General features: G+C 40.0%; 1 protein-coding gene across 3 annotated transcripts in view; it reads left to right on the top strand.

The window, feature by feature from the left end:
• Positions 1 to 3,477: 3,477 nt before the first annotated feature.
• Positions 3,478 to 19,789, top strand: part of IQGAP3 (IQ motif containing GTPase activating protein 3) — a 60,461-nt gene continuing 44,149 nt past the window's right edge. Inside the window, exons 1-7 of one of the 3 annotated variants that reach the window (XR_004233930.1) lie at positions 3,478 to 3,571; positions 8,186 to 8,273; positions 15,094 to 15,250; positions 15,922 to 15,999; positions 17,213 to 17,289; positions 17,840 to 17,907; positions 19,672 to 19,785. Coding sequence is in view for 1 of the 3 variants with exons in the window: in XM_012548181.3 (XP_012403635.3) it covers positions 3,535 to 3,571; positions 8,186 to 8,273; positions 15,094 to 15,250; positions 15,922 to 15,999; positions 17,213 to 17,289; positions 17,840 to 17,907; positions 19,672 to 19,785 (619 nt within the window). In the remaining 2 variants the exon portion in view is untranslated. The remainder of the gene's footprint in view (positions 3,572 to 8,185; positions 8,274 to 15,093; positions 15,251 to 15,921; positions 16,000 to 17,212; positions 17,290 to 17,839; positions 17,908 to 19,671; positions 19,786 to 19,789) is intronic. The other 2 variants (XR_004233929.1, XM_012548181.3) reach the window with 2 other exon arrangements.

The following is a 19,789-nucleotide window of genomic DNA, read 5'->3' as shown; positions in this document are numbered from 1 at the left end:
TATTTTCTGCATCCCTTATACTCTGGAATTCAAGAATTGTTAGTCACTTTCCAGTCATGTCCTACCCTTCGTGATCTCATTTGGGGTTTTTCTTGGCAAAGATACTGGATGGGGTTGCCATTTCCTTCTTCAGCTCATTTTATAGAAGAGGAAATTGAGGCAAACAAAGTTAAGTGACTTGCCGAGAGTCACATAGCTACTAAATAAATGTCTGAGGCCAGATTTGAACTCATAAAGCTGAATCTTCCTATTCTAGACCCCAACTGTGCCACCCAGTTGTCTAAGTAGATCCAAGAACCCAAGTATAGAACATAATTATAATCCTAATATTTCCTTAGCAGCAATCAGGATCTCAATGCCTCTTATTTCATCCTGCCTACATTCAAAAGATGAAAAATGAGGAAGAGAGAATTCAGTCACACAATTGTATCTCACAGCCCCTTCTCATTTCTCCTTCCTCATGAGAAAGTCCCTCTCTGTCTTTGTTTCTGCCTTTCTCTCTCTTTTCTCTCACTCTCTTTCTCACTCTCTCTTCCTCTCCCCCTCCTCCCTCTCCTTCCCTTCCCTTCCCTGTCTTTATCAGTCTCCCCATATCTCTTTCTTTCTCTCTCTCCTCCCCTTCTCTCTCTTTATCTGTCTCTCTTTAGCTTACTCTCCCTCCCTCCATCTGTCTTTCTTCTTTCTTCTCTCTCTCTCTCTCTCTCTCTCTCTCTCTCTCTCTCTCTTTCTCTCTGTCTCTCTCTCTGTCTCTCTCTTTCTCTGTCTCTCTCTCTTTCTCTCTGTCTCTGTCTCTCTGTCTCTCTCTCATACACAAACACAATTTCATGCTTTTATAAACAAACAGTTTCTTGTCTCTATGACTGATGGCCTTGGCAACATGGTCATTCTGTCTTCTGACCCAGCTGACTTCACTTTCCTATCCCTGGGTCATCCCTAAGCCCCTTCACACAGCAGGCACCTCCTTACCTCTTACTCCATCTGCTTTGGTGCAGTCTTCCTTCGATGGCTCCTCAGACTCCGGTTACCTCTACTCAGAGTCTCGGGGTCGCTGAGACAACCCATAACACCCTCCCCTCCAAAGGGATTCCTTGATTGACAGCTCAGTTATCCTATCTGAGTTTTGATCCTTTCAGGTGGAACTTTTTTTAAGTCATGAGATACCTGGATTCTCATTAAAATTGTAGTTTCTCCCTCCTTACCTCCCCAGTCTTACATTGATTCTATTGTCTTTTCTCCTTGCCTTGGTTTCTTTCTGATGGACTTTAGCAGTTTAGAATTTCCAGGTGGGGCCATTAGGTGCTTGGTGAGCTGTAAAGGAACCCTACATAAATGGATATTAATGATCACAGCGCAATACTTCAAGGGCTCACCACTTTACCTGTAAGGGTGATCCCTTTCAACTAAAATGGACTTAGCTAACTCCTCCATGACTTAGAAAATTACTGTGCCTGCAATAAAATTATTTTTAAAATTTTATGAATTCCCATTTGTGTTTATTTCAATCATTCCCTCAATATCTCCTACCCCCCAAAGTAAATCTTCCCTAGTGAAGGGAAAGTTTAGTGAAAGTTAGGAATCAAAGACAAAGCAAAACTATCGAATTCTACACCTACAGAACTATCGAATTCTACACCCACCATTACTATGAAATAGGAAAGGACCAGGCAAACTATTTCCCTGAGCCTCCACTCCCAGAAACATATAGTAGAATGTAGGGATAAAGACAGGCTGTGTACCTCAACTTTCTTTGGCATAGGGAACTTCTACAAATAAAATTTCTGTACACATTTCCTTTCTTGGCCTCCGCTCCCAGAAGTTTATAGTAGACTGTAAGTACACAGTTCTTGCACATTAGGGTAAAGATGGGCTCTGGACCTGGGTTTTCAATGGCATAGAAACTCCTATAAATGGAATTCTATGCATTCTTTATCCATTATAGCTGTTAGCAAGTTGCCTTAATTGAAAAGTTCCAGTCACAAGGGGAAATATGTCAGTGGTAGAACTTAGGTCTTCTGTACTGGAAGAGAACCCTCTCCCTATTCATCATGCTACTTCTCATTTATTTATTATTGATTGATAGTCCCTTAGATATTAGAGTGAAAAGAGGATGGTTTATTTCTTGATCACTGGGGCCAAGACCGAGCCTTCTAATTAATTCATTGTCTCATTCTTTTTGTTTTACATTATTGTAGTTATTGCGTAAATGGTCTTCTTAGTTCTCCCGACTTTTCTCTGCATACCTTCATACCTGTAACAGGTTTGGAGAGAGAAAGGATCTTTGGGATTATCTAGTCCAGACTCTTCACTTCTCCCGACTTTTCTCTGCATACCTTCATACCTGTAACAGGTTCGGAGAGAGAAAGGATCTTTGGGATTATCTAGTCCAGACTTCACTTCTCCCGACTTTTCTCTGCACACCTTCATACCTGTAACAGGTTCGGAGAGAAAAAAGGATCTTTGGGATTATCTAGTCCAGTCTTCACTTCTCCCGACTTTTCTCTGCACACCTTCATACCTGTAACAGGTTCGGAGAGAGAAAGGATCTTTGGGATTATCTAGTCCAGTCTTCACTTCTCCCGACTTTTCTCTGCACACCTTCATACCTGTAACAGGTTTGGAGAGAGAAAGGATCTTTGGGATTATCTAGTCCAGACTCTTCACTTCTCCCGACTTTTCTCTGCATACCTTCATACCTGTAACAGGTTTGGAGAGAGAAAGGATCTTTGGGATTATCTAGTCCAGACTCTTCACTTCTCCCGACTTTTCTCTGCATACCTTCATACCTGTAACAGGTTTGGAGAGAGAAAGGATCTTTGGGATTATCTAGTCCAGACTCTTCACTTCTCCCGACTTTTCTCTGCATACCTTCATACCTGTAACAGGTTTGGAGAGAGAAAGGATCTTTGGGATTATCTAGTCCAGACTCTTCACTTAACAGATGAGGAAGCTGAGGCCTGAAGAATGAAGTGCCCAATAAAGTCTTTCGGGGAGAGCCGACCAGGTGACCTGCTCAAGGCGACAGACAGTCGGGTATTAGGATGGAGGCAGGAGTCAGGGAGGGGTTAAAGAGTGGGGCTGGGGTGATGCAGAAAGGAAGCAGGGATTTGGGGAGACTGAGAGTTATATTAAGGAGAAAAAGCCTGGGGAGACGAAAGCAAAGAGTGGGGACCAGGAGTCAATAGTGAGGATGGGGCTAGAGTGAAAAAGAAGTACAGGGAGGAAGGGGCTAGAATTCTACAGAGGGACGGGAATTGGGGTAATAGTGAGGAGGAGGCTGCAGGTAATGAGAAGAGGGGAATGGCGAAAAGTAACGGGAGGTGGGGAAGAGAAAGGACTGGAAAGAGAACTGTGTCTCCCTCTCAGTGCCAGAGAGGTGGCTGGGAACTCCAAATCCCAGCAGGCCCCGCGGCTCGGACCGGAAGTGTCCTGGCCGGGCTGTTGCGGCTGCGAGGGGCGGTGGCGGCGGGAGATTCAAACCTGGGAGCAGGAGCAGGAGAAAGAGGAGCTAAGCGCTGGAGCTGGAGCGCGAGGAGGATGGAGGGGAGCAGAGCTAGGCCCAGCGGGGCGGCCTGTGAGTGACGGAGCGAGGGTTTGGGTCGAGAAGGACGCGTCTGGGACCGAAAGCGGGGAGAGGAACTATTGGGGGGGGGGGGGGGGGGGGGGGGGGGGGAGGGGGGGGGGGGGGGGGGGGGGGGGGGGGGGGGGGGGGGGGGGGGTCTGGAGTCGTGGAGGCGGCGCGCATTTATTAAACGCCTATTGTATGCAGTTCTGCCCTGAGCCTTAGGGGTAGGCACGAGGGAGTAGAATCGCCGCCTCTGCTGTTTACACCTGACGGATAGCTTTGGGCAGGTTACTAACCCTGGAGGCCTTTGGGAAACGGGGCCGGAGGAAAACTAACCGAAGGCTTGTGGGAGCCTGGGACGGTTATCAGCTTCCCGGGGGAACCTGGCTGTTAAGTACTCCCTCAGGGCAGGACGCGGGTCAGAGGTCCTCGAATCCCGTCAGTCAATTCAAATGAGACCAAAGCTGGAGGGGCGGTGCAAAGGATGGGGCAGGGGGAAATGATGCCTTCAGAACAATTGCCCATTTAACTTACCTCTGGTTGCTTGCTGCTTTGATGAGGGGGAGGGGAGAGGGAGAAAACTTTGGAACGCAAGGTTTTGCAAAGGTGAATGTAGCAAATATCTTTGCGTGTATTTGGGGACAATAAAACACTATTAAAATAACATCAGTGTTTTAAGACTGTGAGGCAGGCATTTTACAGAGGAGGAAACAGGTGTGGAGAGGTTAATTGCCCTGGAATCAGGGTTGAGCTAGGTCTGAGAGGAGACAGAAACTCTTAAACATAGAGATCTTTCCAGTTCTGGAGTTTCAGTGGAAAGAGAACTTTCCTCTTGCTTCCTCCTCTTCCCTCAAACCAGTACGAATTTATTTGGGGAGTCCAGAAAGCAAAGTTCATGAATCTGTAGAAGGGTGGAGGTTAGATTTTAGGAAGTCTGGAAGAAAGTGCCATTTTATACAGACACACCCACACAGAGTCCTGCCCAATTTTCAATTCATAGCTCTGAGGTGAAGTCATTTACCAGCTTACTTTTCAGTCTTAACTGCCAATCCTTTTTCATTTTGCTCCTCCCTTGGAGTAACTGATGGGTTTCTTGCCATTGGCCTGTTGTTTGGATTATGATCCTAAGAGTGTATTTTTAAAAACCTCACTCGACTCACTCGATTAAATTCAAATTCAAAAAAACTTCACTCGACTGCCAATTCAAATTAAATTCCTCGAAGAGAAATTGGACAGCTAAAAATAATTAGCCACAGAAATTAAATACTGGATCAAAAATAAATTGATTGAACCCTGTGTCTACTTTTAGTTCACTCTGAGTTTATTTTTCTTTGGAATCTTTTGGGTGCGAGCTTGGGGGTAGGGCAAGTAAGTGTGTTAACTGTTTATGCTAAAGTTGATGCTTGCTCAGAATAGTGGAATGGGGATTAAGGAAATGATGAGGTGGGATTCAAAGGGGCTTTGAAAAATATGGTTGTTGTCGATGAAGATTTGTAAGTAATTTTTTGTCCTGAGGATTTTTTTTTAAGATTCCTTGGATCTTGCATTTGTAAAATTGTAGAATCTTAAGAGTTCAAATATAATGCACTCCCTGCGCCAAATAAAAAACATTCTTAACTCATCTCTGTCAAAATCTTTCTTTTCTGTCTGTTCTCCACTTAAGCGTTCCCCTCCTCAATGAAGCCTTCCTTCCAGCTGACAGGCATGTGTTCTTAAATTTTCTCCATAGTTTCTCCATAAGAATAGTCTTAAATAACAGGTCTCATACAGTCACTGCCTCCTCATTCAACTCCATCGTCTCCCTATTACCTTTGATAGCAAATACAAACTTCTGTGTTTAGAATTTGAAGCCAAATACAATCACAACGTGACTCTCTCCCTCCCTCCCTCCCTCCCACACTCTCTCTCTCTCTCTTTATATATATATAAACACACACACCATTCATCTTTACACACTCTTCAGGTCAGCTAAACTGGCTATATATGTTCCTCTATTGGCCTTGTGGCTTTTCAAACACTATCCCCAATGGAGTCAATACTCTCTTTCTTCACTTCTGACACTTAGAATTTCTTGTTTCTTTCAAAATCTCAGCCAAATACCATCTCCTACTTGAAGCCTTTCCTGATTTGTTCAGGAAAGTTACTTTGTATTTATTTGTATATAATTTAGTCTTCATGTGAATAAGTTGTCCCTCTCCTGTAGGAGGATATAAACTTCTTGAGGGCAGAAACATTCTTGGTTGTTTTTTCTTTTTGTTATTTTGATTGTTTTGTTTTGTTTTCTGGTCTTTCTATCCCTGGTACAATACCTGACACATAGAAAATGTTTAATAAATGGGATTTTTTTTTTTTTTTTGATCTATGTATCTTCTGTGCCTTTCATTACATCCTGACAATTTAAAGCTTTGATGTGTGTGTGTGTGTTTTAACTGAATTGAGAAGTAATCTTAGGAAGCATTTAACCTAATTCTATCAGATATATCCCCAAAAGTGGTTGTCTAGCTTTAGCAAAAGCAAATATCATTTACCTCCTTAGCTGATTTTTTTTTTAATTTAATAGCCTTTATTTACAGGATATATACATGGGTAACTTTACAGCATTAACAATTGCCAAACCTCTTGTTCCAATTTTTCACATCTTACCCCCCCCCTCCCCTAAATGGCAGGATGACCAGTAGATGTTAAATATATTAAAATATAACTTAGATACACAATAAGTATACATGACCAAAACATTATTTTGCTGTACAAAAAGAATCAGACTCTGAATTATTGTACAATTAGCTTGTGAAGGAAATCAAAAATGCAGGTGTGCATAAATATAGGGATTGGGAATTCAATGTAATGGTTTTTAGTCATCTCCCAGAGTTCTTTTTCTGGGTATAGCTAGTTCAGTTCATTACTGCTCCATTAGAAATGATTTGGTTGATCTCGTTGCTGAGGATGGCCTGATCCATCAGAACTGGTCATCATCTAGTATTGTTGTAGAAGTATATAATGATCTCCTGGTCCTGCTCATTTCACTCAGCATCAGTTCGTGTAAGTCTCTCCAGGCCTTTCTGAAATCATCCTGTTGGTCATTTCTTACAGAACAGTAATATTCCATAATTTTCATATACACAATTTATTCAGCCATTCTCCAACTGATGGACATCCATTCAGTTTCCAGTTTCTAGCCACTACAAAAAGGGCTGCCACAAACATTCGTGCACATACAGGCCCCTTTCCCTTCTTTATAATCTCTTTGGGATATAATCCCAGTAGTAACACTGCTGGATCAAAGGGTATGCACAGTTTGATAACTTTTTGAGCATAGTTCCAAACTACTCTCCAAAATGGTTGGATTCGTTCACAACTCCACCAACAATGAATCAATGTCCCAGTTTTCCCACATCCCTCCAACAATCATCATTATTTTTCCTGTCATCTTAGCCAATCTGACAGGTGTGTAGTGGTATCTTAGAGTTGTCTTAATTTGCATTTCTCTGATTAATAATGACTTGGAGCATCTTTTCATATGACTAGAAATAGTTTCAATTTCTTCATCTGAGAATTGTCTGTTCATATCCTTTGACCATTTTTCAATTGGAGAATGGCTTGATTTTTTATAAATTAGAGTTAATTCTCTATATATTTTGGAAATGAGGCCTTTATCAGAACCTTTGACTGTAAAAATATTTTCCCAGTTTATTGCTTCCCTTCTAATCTTGTCTGCATTAGTTTTGTTTGTACAAAAACTTTTCAGTTTGGTATAATCGAAATTTTCTATTTTGTGATCAGTAATGATCTCTAGTTCTGCTTTGGTCATAAAGACCTTCCCCTTCCACAGGTCTGAGAGGTAAACTATCCTATGTTCCTCTGATTTATTAATAATTTCATTCTTTATGCCTAGGTCATGAACCCATTTTGACCTTATCTTGGTGTACAGCGTTAAGTATGGATCAATGCCTAGTCTTAGCTGATTTTTTAATAATAAAACAGAAGTATACTCTTGGAGCTCTTAGTCAAATAGGAAACTGAATAGAGATGGAGCTAAGGATTCAGGTGATCAGAGTTTCAGATATATCTCCTGGAAGGTAGAGGAAGGATGGGAAGTGAGCAACAAGTAGGTAAGTAGGAAAAGAGTGGCAGATTGAAAGGAAGAGTCTGAGTTTTCCTAAGGGAGGAAACTGGGAAAAATGGAGAAGAGAACAATAAAAATTAGAAAGGTAAGAGGACAAAGGGAATGACCTCTCTGAAATCTAGGAGACCTGGACAAAGTATTTTTTCCCATATAAATAGGGAATATAAGCCAACCTGGGAGGACTTGAGTCTAGGATTTCTTAAACTTTTTCTACTCGTGAATCCTTTTCATCAAAGAAATTTTTACATGACTCTGATTATATAGGTTATAAAAGCGGTATACAAATCAAATATTTACTGATTATACATCATAATTTCATGACCCTATATGGGGTCATGTTTAAGAAGCTTCAGTCTAGGGAACTAGGCCTGTATGGATGAGTGTCAAATGGGTACTATTTCAGATTTTCAGGAAGGAAAGGATTGTATTTGAGGGAGACAGTTTGGGCATCCCAACATCCTTTTATCCACTACTAACTATGTCATATTCCCCTCTTCCAGATGAACGCCTCACTGCAGAGGAGATGGATGAACAGAGGCGGCAGAATGTTGCCTATCAATATCTCTGCCGCCTAGAGGAAGCCAAACGGTGAGTAGGAGATGGGCAGGAGGAGACCAAAAAAATGAAGGGAATTGGGCAGGGGGAGGGGAAGGGATGGAGGGAGGTGGGTAAGGATGATGTTGTGGGAGTGGTTATATGTGGGGAAATGGACAAGAGGCGGCCATAGGATCAGTGGAACTTTCAAGTTGTCAGATCAAAAATGTGCCTCTTCTGCATCCTATTCCCTCTAGCCAAATCTCAGCTAAAATATTTGGGTTGATACCACAGCAAGATTTTTCTTTCTTTTTCCCCAAGAGATGAAAAGGGATTAAAAAAAGGGGGTAGGCTAGAGACATGGTAATGTTGGGGTGATGCACAGTGGTCATGGTCTTGGCTCTCTGTCAATTTCTGAGACTTTTCCTGGCAACCCTCAGTGAATAGAACAGAACTGAAGATGAGATTTAGGGACCTGGAGGCTATCTTCTAGTCCTTAAAAATCTCTCAAATGAAAAAAAAAGTTAATCTTACTCTGCCCAGTCCCAAAGGGAAGAATTGAGAGCAAATGTTGGAAATTGGGCAGAGGCAGATTTTAGTTTCATGTAAGATCCAATAGGAATAGGCTGTCTATGAAAGTAACAGTAATAGTACTTATGTAATACTTTGCAATTATCTCATTTGATCTTCACAACAGTCCTGGGAGATTTTTACAGTTGGGGAAACTGAGGCAAAGATTAAATGACTTGCCCAGGATCACACAGCTAGAAAACATGAGGCTGGATTTGAACTTGAATCTTCCTGATTCTAGGTCTGGCATTCTTTTCACTGCCCCACCTAGGTGCCCCTCACAGCAAATGTTCAAGCAAAGACTGATAGAATGACTACCTGTTGGAGGTGTTGAAAAGAGAACTCTTATTCAAAGATGGCTTGAACCAGATGCTCTCCAAGGTCCCTTCCAACTCCAAAATTCTGTGATTTCATGAAAACTTCTTTCTCCTAATCTTTCATTTTAAATAGGGTTAGAGATAGATACTAGAACTATGATGACAGCAACATAGGGAATTACTTACCAGATGGGGAAACTCCATAATTGCAGATCAAGATTTCTCCGTCTTAAAATAGTTTCCCTACTGTATTCCAAAGAGATCATAAAAAAGGGAAAAGGGCCAAGATGTGCAAAAATGTTTATAGCAACCCTTTTTTGTAGTGGCTAGGAACTAGAAACTGAGTGAATGCCCATCAGTTGGAGAACAGTTGAATAAGTTATTGTATGAATTATGTGAATGTTATTGAATATTATTGTTCTATAAGAAATGATCAGCAGTATGATTTCAGAGAGGCCTGGAGAGACTAACATGAAATGATGCTAAGTGAAGTGAGTAGAACCAAGAGAATATTGTACACAGCAACAAGAAGATTGTACAATGATCAACTGTGATGGACTACACTTAACTACTGGATGATCCAGACAGGTTTCTTAAGACTATCAATTGTAAGGCATTTGCAGATCTGTGAAAAGTGACCTCATGAAGAGATTCAATAAAATCACAGGTCCAGAAATAAAAATTCATGCCTTTCCATTCATAGAACCTTCGCTACTTGTCATTTTGATTGATCCTCACAGTAACTGTGAGAGAGAAAGAGCTTGTTCCTTGCCTTTCTCTTCACAGTTATAAAGGGCTTGACTTCATCATTTTCCCCAGTCTTTGAGAACAGGTTTCCCTCAGATGCAAGGACACTTACACTGAAGAGTTATTATTGGTTTTTGACCTCAGGAACTAAAACTTAGTGATTTTCTCAAGTTCATAATACTCTTTAGTAACAGGACCAGGGCTGGATTGCACAAGAGTTATGAATCCTAGAGTCATATCTTTCTATCAGATTATCCTGCCTGCCCTATTCTATGCCCTGAAGATTACCTGTCACTCCTATCATCATCAAAATGTACATAAGGCCTCTCTGGACTATAGAGGTCTTGTAGGCAAACAGCCTCTGTCCTCTGGGAGCACCATCCAAGGCAGACATGCTGATGAGGATAGATACTGACAGTAAGAGACATATGGAGACAATGGTGAACAAATTTCTGCATAACAAAACCGGGAAGGTCTTGGTTAAGGTGTGTTTGAATAATGCTCAAAATAGGGAAGGACTAGTGGAATCCCTTCTTCATTTGGAAAGATTCTCTGGAGAAGAGCATGATTAAGATGGCATAGAGGGAGGTTGGGGTGGGGAAAGAAGGCTTAGGAGAAGAGGGTCTTCTCTACATGACTTAAAGAAGACATTACAATAGAGTAAGCACATGGATATAGAGCCTTTTAAGTGACACAAAAGTTTCCTAGGTCTGGAGTCAAGAAAGTCCCAAGTTCAAATCTGTCTTCAGACCCTAACTAATACTGAGCAAGACATTTAACCTATTTTCCTCATCTGTAAAATGGGGGTGAAAATAATAGCGTCTACCTCTTAAGGTTGTGGTGAGAATCAAATGTGATAATATTTAGTGCTTTGAAAACTTAAGAAGCTATATAAATAAAATTTAGTTAATAGTAGTACTACCAGCAGCAGCTAGTTGGTATACTGGAAAGAGCACTGGCCTGAGAATCATGAGGAACTGAATTCAAATCCAGCCTCCTACACTGATTAGCTGTGTGACCCTGAACAAAAGCCATTTCCCAGTTGGTAGACATCCATTTGGTTTCTATTCTTAACACCACAAAAAGAATGACTATCAATATTTTTGTTCAAGTAGCTCTTTTTCCCTTTTTTGGATGTCTTTGGGATGTAGGCCTAGCAGTAGCATTGCTAAATCAAAGGATATGTACAGTTTTGTAGCTCTTTGGGAATAGTTCCAAATTGATCTCCAAAATGGTTGAATCAGTTTACAACTCCTCCACCAATGTATTAATGTCCCAGTTTTCCCTTAACCCCTTCAACATTCAACATTTTCCTTTGTTGTCATCTTAGCCACTCTGATCATCTGAGGTAGTTTTCTAGAATTATTTTCACCTCCTTAACTTATCTTTTTTTTTTTTTTTTTTTTTAAATTTATCTAGTTCGGGAAAAGAGAAAGATTAAGTCTCCCACTAGCATAGTTTTATTATCTATTTTCTCTGTAATTCATTCAACTTCTTCAAAAATTGAGATGTTATACCATTTAGTGTATATGTGCTTGGTGTTATAATTTCATTGTTTATGATGCTTTTCATCAAGATATAGTTTCTTGCATCTTTTAATTAGATCTATTTTTGCTTTTGCGTTGTCTGAAATCATGATTGTTTCCCCTTCTTTCTCTGCTTTAGCTGAAGCATAGTAAAAATTCTGTTTCACATTATATCCTCACCCCCTTACCTTTACTCTGTGTGCATATCTCTGCTTCAAAATTATTTCTTGTAAACAACACATTGTAGGATTCTGGTTTTTAATCCACTCTGCTTTTCACTTCCATTTTATGAGTTCCATTTATTGGAATATGAGTATTCATATTTATAGTTAGGATTACTGTTTATTTCCTTCCATGCTGTTTTTCCCTTATCTCTCTGTCTTTTACCCTGTCCTTTTTCCCTTCTCACAAGTGTTTTACTTCTGATTACTACCTTCTTCAATCTTATCTTTCCTTTTATCAGTTCTCCCTCTCACCCTTCTATTATCCCTTCCCCTTTTTACTTCATTATAGGGTAAGATGGATTTTTATATCCAACTGAGTGTGTATATTATTCCCTCTTTGAGCCAATTTTGTTAAGAGTAAGATTTAAGCTTTTTTCACCATTCTCCCATCTTCTCCTTCATTATAATAGCGCTTCCATGCCTTCTTTATGTAGGATAATTTAACTCATTTAATCTCCCTTCCTCTTTCCAGTGCAATTTTCTTTCTCACCCCTGTTTTTTGGGGTATCATCCCATCAAAGTCACCTTATATCCATATCCTCTATCTATATATGCTGCTTCTAATTGCTCTGATAGTGATATATTAAGTTCTTAAGAATTACAAATATTATCTTGTCATATAGAAATATAAAGTTTAAATCTTATTGAATTTGTTTTCCTTGTTTCTTTTTTAATCTTTTTATATTTCCCTTGAATTTTGTATTTAGAGATAAGTTCTCTATTTTGTTGAATATCCATTTTTTCTCCTAAAAATTATATTTAGTTTTACTGGGTAGGTGGTTCTTGGTTGTAATCCTAACTCCTTTGCCTTCTGGCATATCATATTCCAAGTCCTCCAGTTCTTTAATGTGGAGGCTGCCAAATCTTGTGTAATCCTGGCTGTAGCTTCGTGATAGTTTGAATTATTTCTTTTTGGCTGCTAGCAGTAGATTTTCTTTAATCTGTGAGCTCTGAAATTTGGCTCTGATTTTCCTGGGAGTTTTCAGGCAATGATTGGTGGATCCTTTCAATTTCTGTTTTGCCTTTTAGTTCTGATATATCGGGGCAGTTTTCTTTGATAATTTCTTGAAAGGTGTTGTGCAGGCTTTATTGCTTCTTTTTTTCTCCCCCTTATCACGACTTTCAGGTAGTCCAATAATTCTTATAAGTTCTCCTAGATCTGTTTTCTAGGTCAGTTATTTTTTCAGTTAGAAATTTTACATTTTCTTCTATTTTTAAAACCTTTTTTGATTTTGTTTTATCATATCTTAATGTTTTGTGAAGTCATTGGTTTCCACTTGCTTGATTCTAACTTTTAAGCAATTATTTTCTTCAGTGAGCTTTTGTACTTCATTTCCCATTTGGTCATTTCTATTTTTTAGAGAGCTATTTTCCTTTGCAAATTTTTGTATATCTTTTCCCATGTTGTTGACTCTTTTTTCATCATTCTCTTGCATTATTTTCCTTTTTTTTCCTAATTTTTCTTCTATTTTTCTAATTTGCTTTTGAAAATTCCATTTAAGCTCTTCCAGGAATTCTTTTTTTTTTAAATAGCTTTTTATTTTCAAAATATATGCAAAAATAGTTTTTAACATTCACCCTTGCAAAACCTTGTGATCTAAATTTTTCTATCTCCCTTCACCCCATATCCTCCTTTAGATAGCAAGTAATCCAATATATGTTAAATGTGTGTGATTATTTTATACATATTTCCACATTTATCATGCTACATGAGAAAAATCAAATCAAAAAGAAAAAAAAAGTAAGCAAATAACAACAAAAAAAGGTGAAAATAAATACTATGTGGTGATCCATATTTAGTCCCCACAGTCCTCTTTCTGGATGGAGATATCTTTCAGGAATTCTTTTGAGATCTAAGACCAAATTACATTTTTTCTTTGAGGTTTCACATGTTGTCATTTTGACACTATTGTCTTTTCTATGTTTATGCATTGATCCTCCCTGTCACCATAGAAATTTTCTTTTTTTTGCTATTTTTCTGCTTTTTTTGGTGACTTATTTTTATATGAGAGTTGTGCCCTGGTCCTGCACTGTCCCAAGGGTTTTGTCCTGGGGCTCTGTATCTTATTACTTTTACTAGGGCTTTGCACCTAGTTGCTTGCTTTCACTGAAGGGAAAGTTTCCCCTCTGGCTTGCACTGGAAGTTGGAGCCTCCCTTTTGGCCTATCCTGGGGGTTGGCTGCTGACCTACCACAGGGGTGGGCCTGCTGCTGGGTTACTATGGAAACAGGGTTTCTCTGGCAGGGGCTAGGAACAGGATCCTGCTCTTTGGCCAGGCTAGAAGTGAGAATTCATTACTGGTCAGCAATAAGGTCAAGGCCTATCTGGTCCCTTGGGGTGGGGTCGCTGAGTTGGGATCTTGCTTTCATTTTATGGGTGAACTCATCCCATTCACATTCACAGTTACAATTACTAACTGCATTTCCCTCTGTCCTATTTTCTTCTATATATCCATCTCTATCTGTCCCTCTTCAAAAGTTCATTATGCTTCTGGACCACTGCCTCCCTTAATCATCCTTCCCTTTTATCAGCCCTCTTTTCCCCACTCCCACTTTCTTTCTTACCTTCTTTCCTTCCTATTTTCCTATTGGATAGGATAGATTTCTATACCTATCTGAATGTGTATTCTTTCTTTGAACCAATTCTCATGAGAGTGAGATTCAGTATTGCCTGCCACCCTCTAGTTTCTCCTTTACTGTAAAAACTATTCCTTTATGTGAGATTATTTCCTCCATTATACCTCTCCCTCCCCCTTTCTGTTGATGATGGCTGTTTTCAGAGCCATCTTTGAGGATCTGCAAATTTTCAGTGGTTCCAACGTGGTGTGATCCAGGGAGAAATATAGTCAGTACTCCTTGTTCTGGAGTAACCAAGAGGCCAATTATGACTAGGTTCTCTGCTCTTCTGCAGCCACAAGTACTAATACTGCTCTTGTTCCAACTGCTCCCTTATGATCCAATCAGAATCACTCCTCTCCACTCTGGAATTGTGACCCAGAACTGTGTGTGAGCAATAGAATTGCCAAATAACATCACATCTTGCACTCAGGGACAATAAAGGGTCCTGTGTAATTATTCTGATGAGTTGTCTCTGAGCTTTCAGCTCCTAAAACTGGTTGTCTCCAAGGCCTACTGCTTGGGCTGCTGCAGCATGCATTCTACCTAAACTCCCACCATGGTTTCCAGGATATTTCATTCTTCTAGGTGATGTCTTCCAATTCTAAATCTGTAATTCTCCAGTCTAGGTGTGTATGGAACAATTTGAGAGAAAGAAGTTTTAAAACAGAGAAGGGATAGTGAAAGTGGGAAAGAAAGACTGCTAATCCAGGGAGTAGCCACTCAATTCTGATTTAGAGACTAGAAGACTCAGGGTTCGGGGAGTAAGATTCAAATGCTCTGAAATTAATTCAGCGTGACTGTAGCCTGCTTGCACCTCTGGGAGCCCAACCAGAGGGGCAACTATTTACTTATTCCTTTGATTTTGTCCACAGATGGATGGAGGCTTGCCTGAAGGAAGAGCTGCCTTCTCCAGTGGAGCTGGAAGAGGGCCTTCGAAATGGGGTTATTTTGGCCAAACTAGGACACTGTTTTGCCCCTGATGTGGTTCCCTTCAAAAAGATCTATGACTTGGAGCAAATGAGGTATAAGGTGAGAGAATACCTAAAAGTCCAGCTTTCTTTCCTTTCACCTATGAAAAGAGCTCAATGTGGAATAATCTCCTTTTACCCCTAAGGTGGTTCCCTTCAAAAAGATCTGTGACCTGGGGCAAATGTAGTATAAGGTGAGAAAACACCTGAAGGTTCAGTTTTTCTTTCCTTATTCTCTCCTTTCACTTAGGAAAGGAGCTCAATATGGAATAATCTTCTTCTGACCATGAGTGGCCTTCCTAAAAAGTGAATTGTGCTCCTTTCAGGGATAAGGGACACTTATATAGTAAGCTTTAAGAAATTAAGTGATCCCTGACCCCTAAATAATTTCGTAAACTGTTATCCTTATCTAAGTGCTACTCTCCACCTCCCTTCTTTCCCATCTTAGCTATAGATACCTCTTCCTTTTGGAAACTTCCTAGACCAGACTTTCCCTCTTTCAATTTGCTCTCCCCCCCCACCCCCCCAACCCCAGCATAGATATCTAGATCTTTATCCTGCTGCTTCTTCCCTTGTCTGGCTCAGGATCTGTCTGCACCCTGGGACAGTATTCTTCCTCCCTATCAGATGGGCTCCTCCTTCAGGATCTCCCCACCAGTGCCCAGCACAGGCTGTTTCCATAAGGGGCTCTCAGAACTATTTGGCGACTGACTTTCTTTTCTTCCTCTTTAGGCAACTGGCCTACACTTCCGTCACACTGATAACATCAACTTCTGGCTGACTGCAGTGTCTCACATTGGCCTACCTAAGGTAACTTTAGACTTGTCTGTATTGGACATTAGAATTGAGACTTGTAGCTTGCTCTTTCCTGTTACTCTGCACCATGCTTTTGTCTTTATTAGCATCCTTGTCCCCTAGTTCCTTTGTTTCTTACTGACTAGCTGAAGCTAATAGAAATAGCCTTGGGATTGATAAGACTTCATGCAAGCCATATACTTTTTCTATAACTGTACAAAGAAGAATTTCTACACTTCCCTTCTGAGTTCCTGAGTTATAAGGATCTGTATAGTAAGAGAGATTCTCTATATGTATAATGTATAGAAAACACTTTGCAAATCTTAAATCCTTGTATAAATATAGCACTATGGCTGTCACATAGTAAACACTTAATAAGTGTGTTTATCTCTCTAAATACTTAAATAAATTTGACAGGTATATTTTCAGAAAAAAGATAGCATCAAAGTATAAATTCTGGCACTGATAATATATAGTGGAACTCCGTTCAAAAACTGGCAGGAGTTAGAGTAAAATATCAGACTATTAGTTGCTAAAATAATGTACATTTTCCTCTATTTTTCTCCTTCTTTAAGAGTATATGGAAACTAAAAAATTAAAGCATAAGATCTGTTTGTGTAAATTTGCCTTTGTTTCATATGTTTGACCCTTAATGTGGCATGAATTTAAATCAGTTTTGACTTTTCAGTCTTCTCCCCATAGATAAGCCTGGATCATTCAAGTAGGTTAGTTGTTATTAAGATTTCATTCCTATAAAGACTTACAAATGAGAGGACTCCCCCTACTGATTGTCTACATTCTCTGCAGCCTATAGTCCTTTTCTTTTTGAGGGAGGTGGGGAAAAAACAGTAAGGATTAAGTAACTTAATTTGTCCAGGATCACATAGTTAATAAATATCTAAGGCCACATTTGAAGTCAGGTTCCCCTGACTCCAGGGCAGGTGCTCCATCCTTTATACCACCTATCTGCCCCTGTAACCTATAGACTTGAAGGTTACCTAGAGCAATGAGAGATTAAATGATTTAGCTAGGGCCACATAACCCAAATATGTCAGAAGCAGGAGTTGAATACAGATCCTGACTCTGAAACTAACTTGCTATCCACTCTGCCATACTGCCTTTCTATTTAACACCCATTATACAATGGTACCCTGAGTTTTTTTCTCTCCTCAAACTGAGTGCAACTACCACACTACTAAATGCACTAAGAGGTTGACTCCTCCTACAGACCTTTCTTCCTGAGACTACAGACATCTATGACAAAAAGAACATGCCACGGGTGATCTACTGCATCCATGCCCTGAGGTAAGCTAACCTATCAGCTAGGTTCCTACATACAAGAGAATATCCCCTCCATTTGGCATTATCCAAGGGAGATGGAGGGAAGGCCAGAAGGAAAACTGACACAGATGTGAGAGCCTAGATCTCTATAGCTATATATGTCTGCAATGCCAGACGAGTGAGTGCATGTGGAGATCTCCTCCTGTGAATATAACTGGGTAGAGGCTAAGTTGGAGCTGTCCCTGGTTTCTTATTGGAGAGTGGGGCTTCCACCAGAGTGGGAGTGCAGCCAGGACCTTCACTTAAGGTCAGCCTTGTATGAATGGTGGATAAATTTTTAATGCTCCATATTTCAGATGGATACTAGTTGCCTTTTAGAGAAAGAAAGAGAGAGATTCCTTGAATTTTTTTATCTCATTTCTTGGAAAACATCTTAAACTTTCTCTGTAGCCCTCTTTCAAAAATCTTTGCTGTTGATTGTATAGAATGATAGGAGGCTTAGATCACTTAGTTCCTTAAGATGATGTAAAAAAGAAGTTTCCTTCACAATTTTGTCTTCTATTTTTTTTTTCAGTCTCTTCCTCTTCCGATTGGGCTTGGCACCTCAGATCCATGACCTGTATGGGAAAGTAAAATTTACAGGTGGGTTCACTTGCTTCTATACCCAATAATTCAATTTAATTCAGCTAACATTTTAAAGGTTATTATTATCTGTGAGACACTGGAAATGCAAAGATAACTAAACAATCCCTGCCTCAAATGACTTTACAGGAGACTGGGGGAACTGAATTATAATCTCTGTGCAGATCAGCCAGTACAAGATAATTTGAGGCAGAAAAGAGAATAATACCAGGCAGTTCAACAAAGATTTTACATAGGTACAAAGGTAGCTTTGACATTTAGTGAAAGCTTACTGACTAAGCTTTGAGAGAAAGCTAGAGATTCTAGGAGGCTAATATGAGGGTAGCAGTACATTTCAGGGCTGGAGAATGTCAATTTGAGGAAGCTAGTAGACCAGTTGTGCTGGAATGGAGTGTATAGGAAGGGAAGCATTAAAAAGTAAGTAAAAAAAAAGTCAGTCTATAAAATTAAGAGAACAATGCCATGAGGTTTTAGAGAGCAGACTGAAGAGTTTGTATTTTTTAGATGCTAGAGGGGGCCACTCACAATTTTTGAGCAAAGGAGCCACTTGGTCATAACTGTGTTTTAGGAATTTTAATTTGAAAGGTATATGGAAAATAATTGTAGAGAGGAGAAAGGGGAAGCAGGGAGATCATTTAGGAGGCTTTTAAATTGTCCAGGGGCAGCAAAGTAGTACACTGGACTTAGAATTAGTACACTGGACTTTCATTGAGTCCAAATCTAGCCTCAGATACTTAGTAGCTATGTACCCTGGGCAAATCACTTAACCCTGTTTGTCTGAGTTTTCTCATCTATAAAATGAGCTGGAGAAAGAAATGGCAGACCCCTTGTGTCTTTTTTTTTTTTCCCACTCCACTATCTTTACCAAGACCAAATGGGGTCATGGAGAATTGGACACTACTGAAATGATTAAACAACTATAGTAGTCCAAGTGAGAGATGATGGATGAGAGCCTGAGTTAGGTAGTGGTCATGTGAATTAAGAGAAAGGTGACAAATTAGAGAGAAGTTGTGGAAAAGCAAAGCTTGGAACAAAGGAAAAGGAAAAGATATGGGTAACTTTTGAGTTTGTGAATCTGGATGACTGAGAAGGTTATGTGCTTAATGAATTAGGGAAGTTTTAGAAAAAGAATGACTAGGGAGAAAGGGGAGTATGAGCTCCACTTTAGACATGTTGAATTTGAGGTGGAGATGTCCAGCAGGCAGTTAGTTGGTTTTATGGAACTAAGGACTAGAGTTTAGAAGAGAAATGGGGCTACATATATAAAATTGGGAGTCACATCTGATGAAGACATGATGAGATTTCCAAAAAAGATCCTAAAAAAGGAAGAGGAGGAGACCCCTGGGGAAGGCCTATGCTTAAGAAACATGGTAATAATGCAGCAAAGGAGGTTGTGAAAGAGTGATTAGACAGTCGGGGGAGATCCAGAAGAGAATATTGGCACAAAAGCCAAGAGTATCTAGGAGGAGGAGAACATGCCTGATAACAGCAAAAGCTACAAAGAAATCAAAAAGGAGGATAGTAAAAATCCATCCTGTTCAGCAGTGTAGCGGTGGCTGGTAACCTTGAGGGTAGTTTCAATTGCAAAGTAGATTTTGAAAGCCAGATACAAGGGACTGTGAAATGAGTAGGAGGTGAAAAAAACTGGAAGCAAAGAGTGGGGACATGTCATTCCAGGAATTTGGTTATGAAGGGAAGAAGTGGCAGGAGGGGCTGGGGCTTTGAAACTTCAGGGCCATGAATTTACCTGTGATATCTTTGCAGAGGAGGAGCTCAACAACATGACCTCAGAGCTGGCTAAGTATGGGCTGCAGCTGCCAGCATTCAGCAAGATCGGGGGCATCCTGGCTAGTGAACTCTCTGTGGATGAGGCTTCTGGTAG

This window comes from Sarcophilus harrisii, chromosome 4 (genome assembly GCF_902635505.1).
Source record: "Sarcophilus harrisii chromosome 4, mSarHar1.11, whole genome shotgun sequence".
In the NCBI taxonomy this organism is placed as follows: domain Eukaryota; kingdom Metazoa; phylum Chordata; class Mammalia; order Dasyuromorphia; family Dasyuridae; genus Sarcophilus; species Sarcophilus harrisii.
The sequence above is the reverse complement of the archived record's forward strand: the minus strand, read 5'-3'. Positions and strand labels throughout refer to the sequence as shown.